This window comes from Vombatus ursinus, unplaced genomic scaffold (genome assembly GCF_900497805.2).
Source record: "Vombatus ursinus unplaced genomic scaffold, bare-nosed wombat genome assembly UNPS02014861.1, whole genome shotgun sequence".
Lineage (NCBI taxonomy): Eukaryota > Metazoa > Chordata > Mammalia > Diprotodontia > Vombatidae > Vombatus > Vombatus ursinus.
The window spans coordinates 9870572-9883329 of NW_020954639.1; the positions used below are offsets into that span (position 1 = coordinate 9870572).

Sequence of the window (12758 nt, forward strand, 5' to 3'; positions counted from 1 at the left end):
TAACCTTGAGAAGAGATGACCTATATGATAACTGTCTTCAGATATTTGAAAAGTTGTCAAGTGGAAGAAGAACAGACTGGTAAACTGATGCTCTTTGGCCCGGAGGGACAGAAGAAGTAGTAAGAATGAGAGGAAATTGTGTAAGGACAGATTCAGGCTTAATGCAAAAAAAAATAAACAAAAAAACACCTTTCTGAGGATTAGCTCCAAAAGTGGAATGTCCTGCTTTGGGGCATGACATGTCTTTGAGATATTCAAGCAGAGGTTTTGGATGATCACTTGTTAGAGATATTGCAAAGGATTCTTCAGGAACATGTTTAACTACATGTCTTCTGAAGTTGTTTCCATCTCTGAGATTCTTTGATCTCTACAGCAGGTGATCCAGACCAATTTTCTCTTAAAGCCCCAAATTTTGCCCTTGCTTACTTTTCTTGCCTTGTATTTGCTAATAATATTGTTGTTATCTGTCTTGAGTTCTTTCATTTCTCCTCAGCACTTCAAAATCTGCCTATGATCTCTGGCTTCACATCAGCCTCAGAATCAGCCCTTTATAAGATTTTAAAGATTTTATTGTGGCCTTGATTTTGTCCCTTTCCATCTCTAGGTCCTTTGATCTGAACAATTCATTCCCTCGCTCTTTCTTACATCTTCAGTCTCTTCCCCTTTTTATACAGCTGGTCTTTGTGCTTACACGTACTCTCTAGCCTTAAATACCTCTTTTACTACATGCTCTTTCTTCTACTCCCGAAGGTTTAATTGTCACCTATTAAGATGATGCCAAAATCTCTATATTAATCTTCATCTAACCCCTGAACCTAAGTCCCATATTTCCAACCACTTTGTGAACTTCTTCGCTAAACTGTAGTGATAGAACATGAAACTCAGCACATTCAAAACTGTACTGTCATCCTCTCCAAAAACATATTCACCAAATTTAGCTATTTCTGTTCATAGGACCACCATCCTATAGTCATCTAGGCCCCAAACTTAATCATTCTTCGTTCTTCCTCACTTCCCACCTAAAATCAATTGCCAAAGCATGGCTAATCTACCTCTTCACTTGTGGAATTGAACTCATATAGAAACAGGCCCACTAAACTGTATATTGATTTAGAAAACCACATGTTAACATTATCTGTGTTCCATGGTATTTTTATTTTGTTAAATATTTCTCAATTCTATTTTAAAAGAGGGTGGGGATGGAGATGGGGGGAGGGGGTCTGCTGTACACTCACGTTTTGCCTCTGTCTCCTGCTCCTTATTCACAGCAGCTACCATTCTTGTTAAGGCATTCTTCACTCCTCAGAGGTGCTTCGATTCTTGCCACTTCAAACTCTCCTTTAGACATCTAGCTGCCTAAATAATATTTTCTAATGCCCAGGTTTGAATGCAGTTACATCCTTGGCGTCTCCAGGCCTTTCCATCCAGCCTGTGGCAGAACTCTCTAATGTATATTGTCTTCCACTATTGGAATGTGAGCTTCTTGCAGTTGAATGTCATCTTTCTCTTTTTGTATCCCATTGCTTAGTCCAGTACTTGGCACAAAGTAATTGTTTTAATAAATGCATTTTCGTTCATTTATCTGTGCATTTTCATTCACTTGTCTTTCACTGTCTCCCCTATTGCCTATAAAATTGTTCCTTAGCCTAGTATTTAAAAGGTCCACCACAGACTTCAAGTCTTGTTTCACTCTAACTCCCTTATGTACTTTGCATTCCAGACAGAACTAGTTTTAGTTCCCTGATCTCCTTTGGCTTTGAGTATTTACTCAGGTTTCCTTCCCTGCCTCTGAAGTGCTCTCAACCTCCCCATCTCTGCATTTTGGCTCCTTTTAGTATCTCTCCACCCACCCCACCCCACCCCACCCCCACCCCCAAGCCAGTTGAAATCGATCTTCCCTTCTTCAAATTTTCGTCAGAGGATATTGTATCTCATCTATGCCTCTAATTACATTCCACCTGCATTCTACTTGTGTATGTATATATTACATTCTCACATTAGATTATAAACCCCTAAAAACAGGGGCTATGCCTTTTTCTTTCTTGGGCTGCAACGTGCTTTACAAATGATATAAGGTTTGTTGAATTGAGAACAAATGAGTGTCATAGGTAAGATAGAAATATAAAAAGGAAAAATTGCTTTTAAGACAGGGTTATGAAATGAACAAAAAGAGTGAAGCTTTGTTGGATGGGAGAAAATTTGGGGGTGAATGGAAGATGGTGGGTAGCTAAGCATAGATGTGTGGGTTTGGAAGAAAAGGAAATGTTTAGATGGAAGGGAGAAAATTATTTAGTTTAAGTAGAAATAGATGACTGATAATAATATAGTAATAATAGCTAGCATTTATGTAGCTAGAGTTTTGAGTCAAGTCCTCCTGACTTCAGGCCCTGTGCTCATCATTATGCCATCTGGTGCCTGATTAAACAGGGTGAATGATCAATAGAAGAGGATGAGGGTGGGGTGGGTACAGACAATAAGAAAGGAATCAATTTCAAAAGAAGAAGAAAGGAAATACAAAGAATAAAAAGGCTGTATATGAAGTATAACAGAGTGATGGAGCTTATTAACCTGTTAGTGTATATGACCTTTCAAAGTTAAAACTGCAAAAGAAATACAATTTTTTACTATGTCTTTTATAATCATCCTTGCTAATACAACCCTGCATGAAGAAATATTAATGTCCTATTTAGGATGTATTTTGTGTAATTATGATGAGTGTTAAAGTCCTGTTTTGTTTCCAGCCTGGTAAATTGCAGTGTGTTTGAATTTGTTAACTGGAATGTTATGGAGTCATTTAAATTGTTTTGTCTCTGTAATACAGAAGTGAAATTTTCTTTGTTGTTATCTTGATATTAGAGATAGGGACTGGATCTGTGAGTTCATTAGTGTAGAACATTCCTTGATAAGGAAACTCCCTTTGCCAGTGCAGGGTGGCACCTTCTCTGCAATTCATAATCGTAGATAGTTGCTGAGAGCAGAGATGTCAAAACCTAGGGCTCCTGAGGAGGCCAAACCAGAGTAAACTGTGAGTGAGAAGTCTTTAATAAAATAAAAATACATAGATAATATTACATTTTAAAACTAAGGCATTATGTGACCCTATTGTACTATTTAGTTGACCCTGTTTCTAATTTATTTTGACACCATTTGCCCAGGGCCACACACCAGTATTTATCAGAGATGGGATTTTAGCTTAGTGGCACAGTAGATAAAGTGCCAGACCTGGAGTCAGGAAGGTCTGGTCTCAGCCACTTACGACGCTGGGCAAATTACTTAACTCTGTTTGCCTCAATTTCCTCATCAGTATTAAGTGATAGGTGATTAAGAGAGAAGGAATTAACAAACCCCTCCACTTTGCCAAGAAAACCCCAAATGGGGTTATGAAAATGACTGAACAACAACTTCTGACTTCCAGTGCCAGCTGTCTCTAAGAGCCTCAATGTCAAACTGCATAAATCTCATATTTATTTATTTTAATTTAGCATTTTATTTTTCCCCAGTTTCATGCAAAAACAATTTTTAATATTCGTTTTAAAAACTTTTGAGTTCCAAATTCTTTCCCTTTCTCTTTTCCCACTCCACCTCATGGAGAAGGCAAGCAATTTGATATAGTTTATACATGTGTAGTCATGCAAAACATATCCATAATAATCATGTTGAGAAGGAAAAAATAGACCAAAAAAAACTCAAGAAAAATAAAGCTTAAAAAAGTATGCCTCAGTTTGTATTCAGACACCATTTTTTTCTCTGAGGTTGATTTTTCATCCTAAGTCCTTCAGAGTTGTATCATTGTGTTTCTGAGAATAGCTAAGTCATTCACAGCTGATCATCTTACAATATTGCTGTTACTTTGTACACAGTACATTTCACTTTGCATCAGCCCATGCAAGTCTTTCCAGGTTGAAGTATTTTTCAACTTCTGACTTAACATAAGTTAGCTTCTTCCTTGTTTCTGAGGTACATTTGTTGAAAATTAGTCTTTATTTACATTGGGTTCACGTTCAAAATATTGAGTATTCATTGAGTATTACACTAAATGAATGCCTGTAGACCAATTTCATCTTACTTAGAATTAAATTTAACAACTTGGAGTTAATAACTTATTAGCACGTCTAGTTTTCCCAAACCTCAACAATAACTTAGGAGATTGTATGATGTTTAATAGAATGAGTTAGATAGGTATTGAATGAAGCACACAGATGACCCAATTCTTATGTATGGTTGGAATCTGTATCTAATAAATGAATTTTCTCTTCTGATCCTATTCTTGAAGAATAGTCTTATTTATTTTGGTTTGGAATCATTATTTTACCTTTTAAGTCTGGCTTGCAATTCAAAGCAGAAATCCCTCTATATAAAAATTGATGGTATTTCCTAACATTTCATAACTTCTCATCTGCTCTCGTGCTTCTATCTAGGCTGGCCTTGTTTTCTGCTCCCACCCCCTATTGGTAGAATATAGTACTTTCCCTCTACTTAGAATTCTTAGCTTCCTTCATGGCTCTGTTTAGGTCCCAACCTCCTGTGGGAAGCCTTTCCTGTTCCCCTGGTTTGTTGTTCTCAATTTTCTCCTCCCTTCCCCATTTCCCATTCTGAACAGTCATTTCTGATTCTGATATGAAATAGAACTGCCCTCTTCCCAAACATTATCTAGTATAAGGAAAATGATTTGATTCTTTAGGGCTTCCCTGTTAATGTGGTAGGTAGAAATAAAATCTGGTGCCAGTTAAGTAATGTTAGCAACAGGAATCTATAGTAAAGACTGTGCATGCCTTGGGTCATCAAACCTTGACAAATTTTAGGTATTAACAAGCTTGACAAGCAAGTCATCTTCCCTATCTACCTAATCCACATGAGCTACAATGTGGGCAATCCCAATAGGTATTCAAAAGTTGACTATTCAATTTTGAGATCCATTTTTCTGTGCTATAACATTTTGTGCTGACTTTGACATTCTAGCTCTATTTAAAACAATAGCAGAATTTCAGACTTTTGGTATGTTCTGTTAAAATATGCTTTATGTTTGTTTTCTACCTTTGTTTTTAGGAACATCATCTCCAGCGGGCTATTTCAGCACAGCAGGTATATGGCGAGAAGAGGGATAATATGGTTATTCCCGTCCCAGAGGCAGAGAGTAATATTGCTTACTATGAATCTATATATCCTGGGGAATTTAAGATGCCAAAGCAGCTAATTCACATACAGCGTAAGTAGTTATTTTGTTATAATTTCTAAAAACTTTCTGCAAAACATCTTCACTTACTGCTGTTCTGGTTTTGTCCCTTTTTGTTGTTTTTTAATGCTTTGTTCACTTCTGGCATTGAATTGATAATTAGGAGAGGAAATGTTGATTCTCTGAAGTCATTGGGGATTTTTTCATATATGAAAGTGTTTTTGTTGATGATTATTCCTACAACTATGTAAATGCTAAAATATTTGACCATCAAGGTTAGCACACAATTAGTTTTGAGTTCTAAAGCCATTTTCCCACATTGAACAGGATACTCATTAACAATGGTGACTTAAAGTGATTTTTTGGGGGGGGGGCAAGGTGAGGCAGTCAGGGTTAACTGACTTGCCCAGAGTCACACAGCTAGTATCAAGTATCTGAGGCCTGACTTGAACTCAGATCCTCCTGACTCCAAGGCCAGAGCTCTATCCACGTGCCACCTAGCTGCCCATTTAAAGTGATTTTAATGAAAGAAATGTTAACCACACTGAATTTCTGGTTACAGTTAATCATAGTTTTAGGCTGCTTGGTAATTAAGATCAAAATCTCTCTTCTGAATAATAAATTAATCATATTAATGGAGTAAAAAAGGTATGTTTCTTGATCTGAATTTATACTAGAGAAATCTTAATAAACTAACAAAAAAAGAAATTTGGAGTAATGGTGATGTTAGACTTTTTTCAAATGCTAATAAATAGTCTCTGACATTTGAAATAAATACTCCTTTAGCTAGTCTACATTTGATAGTGAATAATTTCCTGTGGTGGTTTAAATTGGAGTTATACTGTCTCTACATAGTCTGAACATTTCTTTGGAAACATGGAACACCTAAACAGCATGTTTGGGAGCAAACTACATGTTTTGGGGCACCTTGCTTTTGGAAAGTTGTGTATATTGGGGAAAATGGAAATGGAGGAGCTACTGAATTTATATAATTTGGTACTGTCCTCATTCTTTTTTTGAAAAGGTTGGAAAACTGTTTGCAAAAAAAAAATTTCCTGCCATTTGTTATATTAGGTATTTATTTTAACATATCACTTTAATATGTTGGAAAACCTTTTTGGTCCATTGGGCATCTGTAGGATGTGATCTAATCAGAAAAGTTCATGTGCTTCCAAAACCTTATGAACAAACACCCCAGGTAGATCAATCTCCCAGTTCCCTTTTTCCCATCTTAGCTTGAAGTAGGCTTTCAGATTGTTCATTGTTTCTGGCTCCTCTTTCTGCTCCCACACACAATCCCTTGCCTTGTTTTATACCATGTCTGTTAAGTTTCATGTAGTCATTCACGTCTTTTCATTCCCACTGCCAGCACCCAAGCTCCAGTTATCTTAGTCTCTCTTGTGGACTGTTGCAGTAGTCTTTCCAACCTTTAGTCACTCTACACCCACAACCAGATTTTTAACTCTTTCTTAAGTACAGTTTTCAAACAAGCAGATCCAAGTCTTCAATGGAAAGACAATGCCGTGTAATGGAAAGAGTAGTGGACTTAAAAGTGAGTGGAGAGCTGATTTGAATTCTGCCTCCCATACAGAATAGTTACTTAACCTCTTATTTTCCTCATAAGATAATAATAGACTAATTTTTCTAATTAGTAAAGGGTGTGTAAGAATGGTTGTGTACTCAACCTATAGTGATTTCCCGTTTCTTACAGAATAAAGCTCAAACTTGTAGCTTAGCTTTAAGATCTTCTTATAGTATGTACCCAGCCTCATTCCAGCCTTACCTCTCAGTGGTCTTCAAAATATGCTGCCCTCAAATTGGACTACTAGCCATTTTCCAGATACTGCAGTAACCTTCCTTTTTCCCCTTGGCTGTTCATACTCCTTCTGCCTGATATTACCTCCCTACCAGTCTTTGCTTATTCATAGCCTACCCTTATTAAGGCCCAACTCTGATGCTTTCACAGAACTTCTGCTTATACCTCTTGTATATCACTTTTCAAATTATACCTTACAGATTTTTGTGTACAAGGATTGAAGATCTTGCCTTCACTCACAGATGTTCCAGTTCCATGTTTATGAACTCTGAAATTCCTTTATCTGATTATAATCTTGTGTCATTCTGTTTTTTCCCCTAACCTTCTCTACCTCTTTTTGTTGTTCAGTCATGTCTGACTCTTCATGACCCCATTTGGGGTTTTCTTGGCAAAGACTATAGAGTGGTTAATTAGATTGCCAGGTCACACAGCCAGTAAGTGTCTGAGGCCAGACTTGAACTCAGGAAGATGAGTCTTCCTCACTCCAGGCCCAGCACTTGAGCCCCATTGCCTCACCTAGTTGCCCCCCATCTCTACCGTTGCATCTGACCACTTCTGCCCCTCTGTTCTTTATCAAGCCATCATCCTTGCACTAGCTACACTTCCTCTCCTTTGACATTTTGTGGTGATGTCATTTTCACCTCCACAAAGTTTAACTAATCCTTTATCTCCTGGTCCTATCATCAGTCGTGCCTTTTCAGACCTCATCTTTGGATTACTCTCACCTTGCTGCCGCCTTCACTGAAACTCACATAACCATGCTGAAGGCATTTCTAACAAATTTAGATTAAATAATATCAGCTGGGCAAAAACTCTTGAAGACAGTCCTTTTACAACTCTTTTTGTATACAAAATCTTTTTGTATACCACTCCCCACCACAGCTTGTTCCAAACTTCTTTGTGCTTTTTATCCCTCCTCCAGCTTCCCATTAGCCCTCCTTGACTCCACCCTTTCAGATAAGAACCTTGTCTTTTCTTACCAGAAACCATCGTCTGAGAACTCCTTTTCTTCTTTTCTGGTCCTCCCAAATCTCTCAAATACCTACCTCATCTCATGAAGAGGTGGCCCTTTTCCTTGCTAAGGCAAACCCTTCAGTGCGCACCCTTAATCTATCTTCTCCAACAAATTGCTCCTGCTCCCCCAGCCTCACAGTTCTGGGCTGCTTTTTGCTTTTCTTACCTTTATTGGCTCATGTCCAGTTTGAACTTGATTGTTAAATCCAGAAAGGAATTTCTTCTGGCAGCCATAGTAGCTCTTTTTATCAAGAAGAAAGGGGAGAGTAAAGAAAGTATTTAGGGAAAACATTCTTTTTGATTTTTCCTTTGAGAAATGTATAGGGATGTTGCCTGTGAGAGAAATAGACAAGTAAATGACATTTTTTTTAAAAGAATGATTTCTCTAGATCACAAATAAAAATAAAGAATTCAGTCTTTCCTCCTGTTTCCTCTTTCCCTCCCCTCCCCTTTTCAATCCAGTCTGGTTTCTGAGACTTGACGAAATGATCTTTATTCCGTGTGTCTGTTCTCTCACCTGTGCCCAGAGTTGCCCTTTAGCCTTGGCAGTGATTTAAAAGGAAACCATTGGTTATTAGATTTGTGGAAGTAGTATCAGATCCTACAATAATAGAAATTAAGAAAATGTATTTGAACCTACAAAGTTTCGCTAAGTTTAAATACATTTGGTGTTTATGAGACAGACATCTTGCCTTAAAATAAATACCCAAGGTTGTTTTTTGACAGGATGCATAAAAATAGTCACATTTTCCCCCAAAGTAGAATGAGATTTGATTGATGACCTTTATGGCTCATTATTTGAGAATGAGATTTTTTTTTTTAGCCTTTTGAAATGGAAGAGTGCCACATGGAAACTCGCCATTTATTAAACACTTACTATGTTCTAGGGGCGGCCCTACTATTCATTTGGGATATGAAGACAAAATGATACAGTGTGTTCTGAAGTAACTTACCCATAAATGCAAGGAGACACATGCACATATAAATACACCAGATATAGATCTGTATGTGAGAAATTAATTCCCATGGGAAATAGAATAGCAAATTGATGAGGAAGGTATAACAGAATCTTTACTATCAGATTGGAGGATCAAGAAAGATCACAAATAGAAAATGATGCTTGAACTGAACTATGAGAAAAACTACAGATTCTAAGAAGCAAAAGTGAGAAAGCTTTAAGCCTGTTTGTGCAAATGTACAGACATAAATATAGTTTTATGCGTGAGAAACAGCAGGAAGGCCAGTTTGGATCAGAGTATGTGAAGGGGGTTGATGTTTTAATAAGGCTGGAAAGGTAGATAGGAGCCAAATTGTGAAGGACTTTAAGACCAAAGAGAGAGTAGTTTTTAGTATTCCTAGAGTTAATAGGGAACTAGTGGAGTTTGAGTAAGGGAGTTGTGACTTGGTCACACATGCTTTGGGAGAATCATTTCACTTGCGGTTGAGTAGAAGGTAAGTTGGAAAGGAGAGAAACTTGAGGCAAGGTGACCAATTAGGAAGCCTATTGCATAGTTCGGGTAAGAGAGGTTGGGGGCCTGAACAAAAGTAGTGGCCATGTGAGTACAGAGAACGGGATGGGTGCAAAAGATGTTGGTAGACTTGAAAAGGCTTAGCTACTGATTAGATAAGGGGGTTCAGGAGTGGAGACTGACTCCAGAGTATCTAGACTAGAAGGATGATTTTTACTCTTAACAGAAATTTTTAGGGACCTTTGGAAGAAGGATGAGAATTCTTTTTGTGGTAAAAATAATGTTTTGGACATTTGGAGTTTGACATGCCTTTGGGGCATCCAGATGTAAATATTTAATAGACAGTTGATGATGGAGGATGAACTCAGGTCAGAGGCTAAAACAAGGATCTGCTTGGTTTTTGTTTTTTGGGGTTTTTTTTTTAGTTAATAATACAGGTTTATTTATATGCTGTGATTTATGCATTGATTTTCTTTTTTTTAAGGAAGCACTTTAAAGATTTTCCAGTGATTTTCCAGAGGCTCACACCAAACTAGAATATGAATTAGTAGTAATAATTAGTGATAAAGTTTTTTTTTAAATAGATGTAACAGGACCTTGCCCTATCCAATCCCTACCCATTTGAAACTCTAGGTTGTGTAGCCAGTAGATGAGAAGTTAAGGTTTTTTCAGGGTGTCTTGTTTTGTTTTCTACCAGCCTCATGTACAAGTTAATAGTGAGTGTAGTGTGATCAGTACAGGAGAAAACCAGTGCCAGGGGCTGCTTTACAACTGAGATGGTGCCATAAAAAGGAAATTATCTTAATTTTCATTTATTCAGTTTACTAATTCACTAATACTAACACAAATATTGTGTGATTGCTGTGTTTTTAATCAGAGGATGTCTTTTATTAAAACCTCTCTAGGCCTCTTTTCTCTTCTTTAATCAGGTTGCACTAGCTCTCTAAGGTTTCTTCTGGCTTTGTGATCACAGGAAAACAGATATTCTAACTTCAAACTCATTGGCATAATGAGGGGCTCCCAGGAAAAAACTGTCTCTAGAGATTAGCACCTGCTGTGTAATTGACAGTTATAAAGTGGCTTATGGCACTAAGAAGTTGAATGATTGCCCAAGGTCACCCAGCTAGGACCCACTCCATTTTCCATACTGCCTCTTACTGGCTTACATTTAAAATTTTTGTATTTCTTGATCTTCAATTTGCAGTGACTTCCTGTTTTTGCTCTCTATTCTTTCTGAGATAGTATAACCTATAAACAAATAGCTAAATATTCTACAACATTTATTTTTTAAGACTTTGAGCAGAAGCCCTTTTAGTAAAATAAGAGTTTTTTTTTTTAAAATAGACCACCTATTTTTATGGGTCAGCTATGTGGGATAGTAGATAGAGAACTGGCCTTGGAGTCAGGAAGGCCTGAGTTCAGATCAAACCTCAGACACTTATAGCTGTATGACCCTGGGCAAATCACTTAACTCTGTTGGCCTCAGTTTCCTCCTCCATAATCTGAGCTGGAGAAAGAAATGGCAAACCACTGTATTATCTTTGCCAGAAAAAACCCCAAGTGGGGTCACAAAGAGTTGTACAGGACTGAAAAACATCTGAACAGTAACAACGTTTATTTGCATTGTAAGTCCTGTTTCTTTTTTGGTTTTTGTAAAGGTCATGTCTGCAGACTTTTTCTTTCATTAGTCTTACCTGTATTAAAGATATAATATAAAACCTATACCGTAAAAGATAAGTAACTTTATGCTTTAAATGCTTTAAAATTGAAAGCATATTGATGTGTTGTCTAGATTTTCCGTGGTTTCCAAAACAGAATGTAAGTGAGATCTTAGTTTTGAGATTTCTCTCCACATGCTTACGTAGTTTTATTGTTGTTGAAGGAGTAAATGAATGGTCATGTGAGATTTTCATTATGCTGTTAGCTTTTAGTTTGGATGCTGAGCAGCCTGATTATGATTTGGATTCTGAAGATGAAGCCTTTGTGAATAAGCTGAAGAAGAAAATGGACATCTCTCCTTTGCAGTTTGAAGAGATGATTGACCGGCTAGAAAAAGGCAGTGGCCAACAGGTACGGCTGTATTGCAGATTCAGTTTAAAATGTAAGTACAATCAACATATGCATAGATGTATGCACATATAAAAATGACACTGTGGATTTTACATTTAGCCAGTCAGTCTGCAGGAGGCCAAGCTACTGCTGAAAGAAGATGATGAATTGATTAAAGAAGTATACGAATACTGGATTAGGAAGAGGAAAAACTGTCGAGGTCTATCTCTTATCCCAACAGTAAAACAAGAGAAGAGGGATGGCTCCAGCACAAATGATCCTTATGTGGCTTTCCGAAGGCGTACTGAAAAAATGCAGACTCGAAAAGTAAGTCAGTTTGGCAGCATCTTTGTTAAGAGAAAAAATTATTACTGCAAGTCTGAACTACAGTGTTTATTTCTTATTTTGTGTTTAACTTTTACTGTAGTTATTTAGAAGTGACTTTCTACAGAATTAAAGCAAAGTCTTGCTTTATTCTGTCAAGACTGTGGATATATTTTTTTACTTTAATCTATGTAAGAGTTATGTAATAGGTTATTTCCCTGGCCCTTTTACATTTACAAGTATAAAAATTTATTCAGTTCCAATATGTATTTTTTAAAGTAAACTACTACTACTCCTTTTTTTTTTTCCTGGGATAAAATCATTTACAACTGACTGAAACTAACACACAGTTTCATATTTACAGAATCGTAAAAATGATGAAGCTTCATATGAAAAAATGCTTAAATTGCGTAGAGATCTGAGTCGGGCTGTTACTATTCTAGAAATGATAAAAAGAAGAGAAAAAAGTAAGAGGGAACTATTACATTTAACACTGGAAATTATGGAGAAAAGGTAAAGTATTGTTTTGTCATCTAAATTACTTAACGAGTAATTATCCATTAACTCATTTAACTATCACCTTAAATGTTAATTTGTACATTTATGTATTTGTTAATATATTCATCTGTATTTCCAGAGTGGCCAATTCAAGGAAATTAAAGTACACTCTGTTTTCCTCTTTGTTTTGGAACCTGTGGTCTTACACTTAAAATTTGACTGCATATAAAGATTTCACTGTGTTTAATTCAACTTTAGTTATCAGTTTTAATCTTCCCATCAAATTTTCACTACACTTGCAGGTTTAATTGATTTGAACCTGTACTTCCCTCTCATATCTATCTCTTTTTGAAGGATAGATATTGTTAAATTATAAAATAGCCAAGTAAGAGGAAGGAAAAAAAGGCAAAAGAAC

General features: G+C 36.7%; 1 protein-coding gene across 5 annotated transcripts in view; it reads left to right on the plus strand.

The window, feature by feature from the left end:
• The window catches only part of EPC1 (enhancer of polycomb homolog 1), a 105427-nt gene that overhangs the window by 67824 nt on the left and 24845 nt on the right, over positions 1-12758 (plus strand). For 4 of the 5 annotated variants that reach the window (XM_027841537.1, XM_027841534.1, XM_027841535.1 and 1 more), the window contains exons 2-5: positions 5047-5206; positions 11397-11542; positions 11642-11848; positions 12210-12358. In XM_027841537.1, the coding sequence (XP_027697338.1) occupies positions 5047-5206; positions 11397-11542; positions 11642-11848; positions 12210-12358 (662 nt within the window). Of the gene's footprint in view, positions 1-24; positions 80-5046; positions 5207-11396; positions 11543-11641; positions 11849-12209; positions 12359-12758 lie in introns of those variants that run through there. The other variant, XM_027841538.1, reaches the window with a different exon arrangement.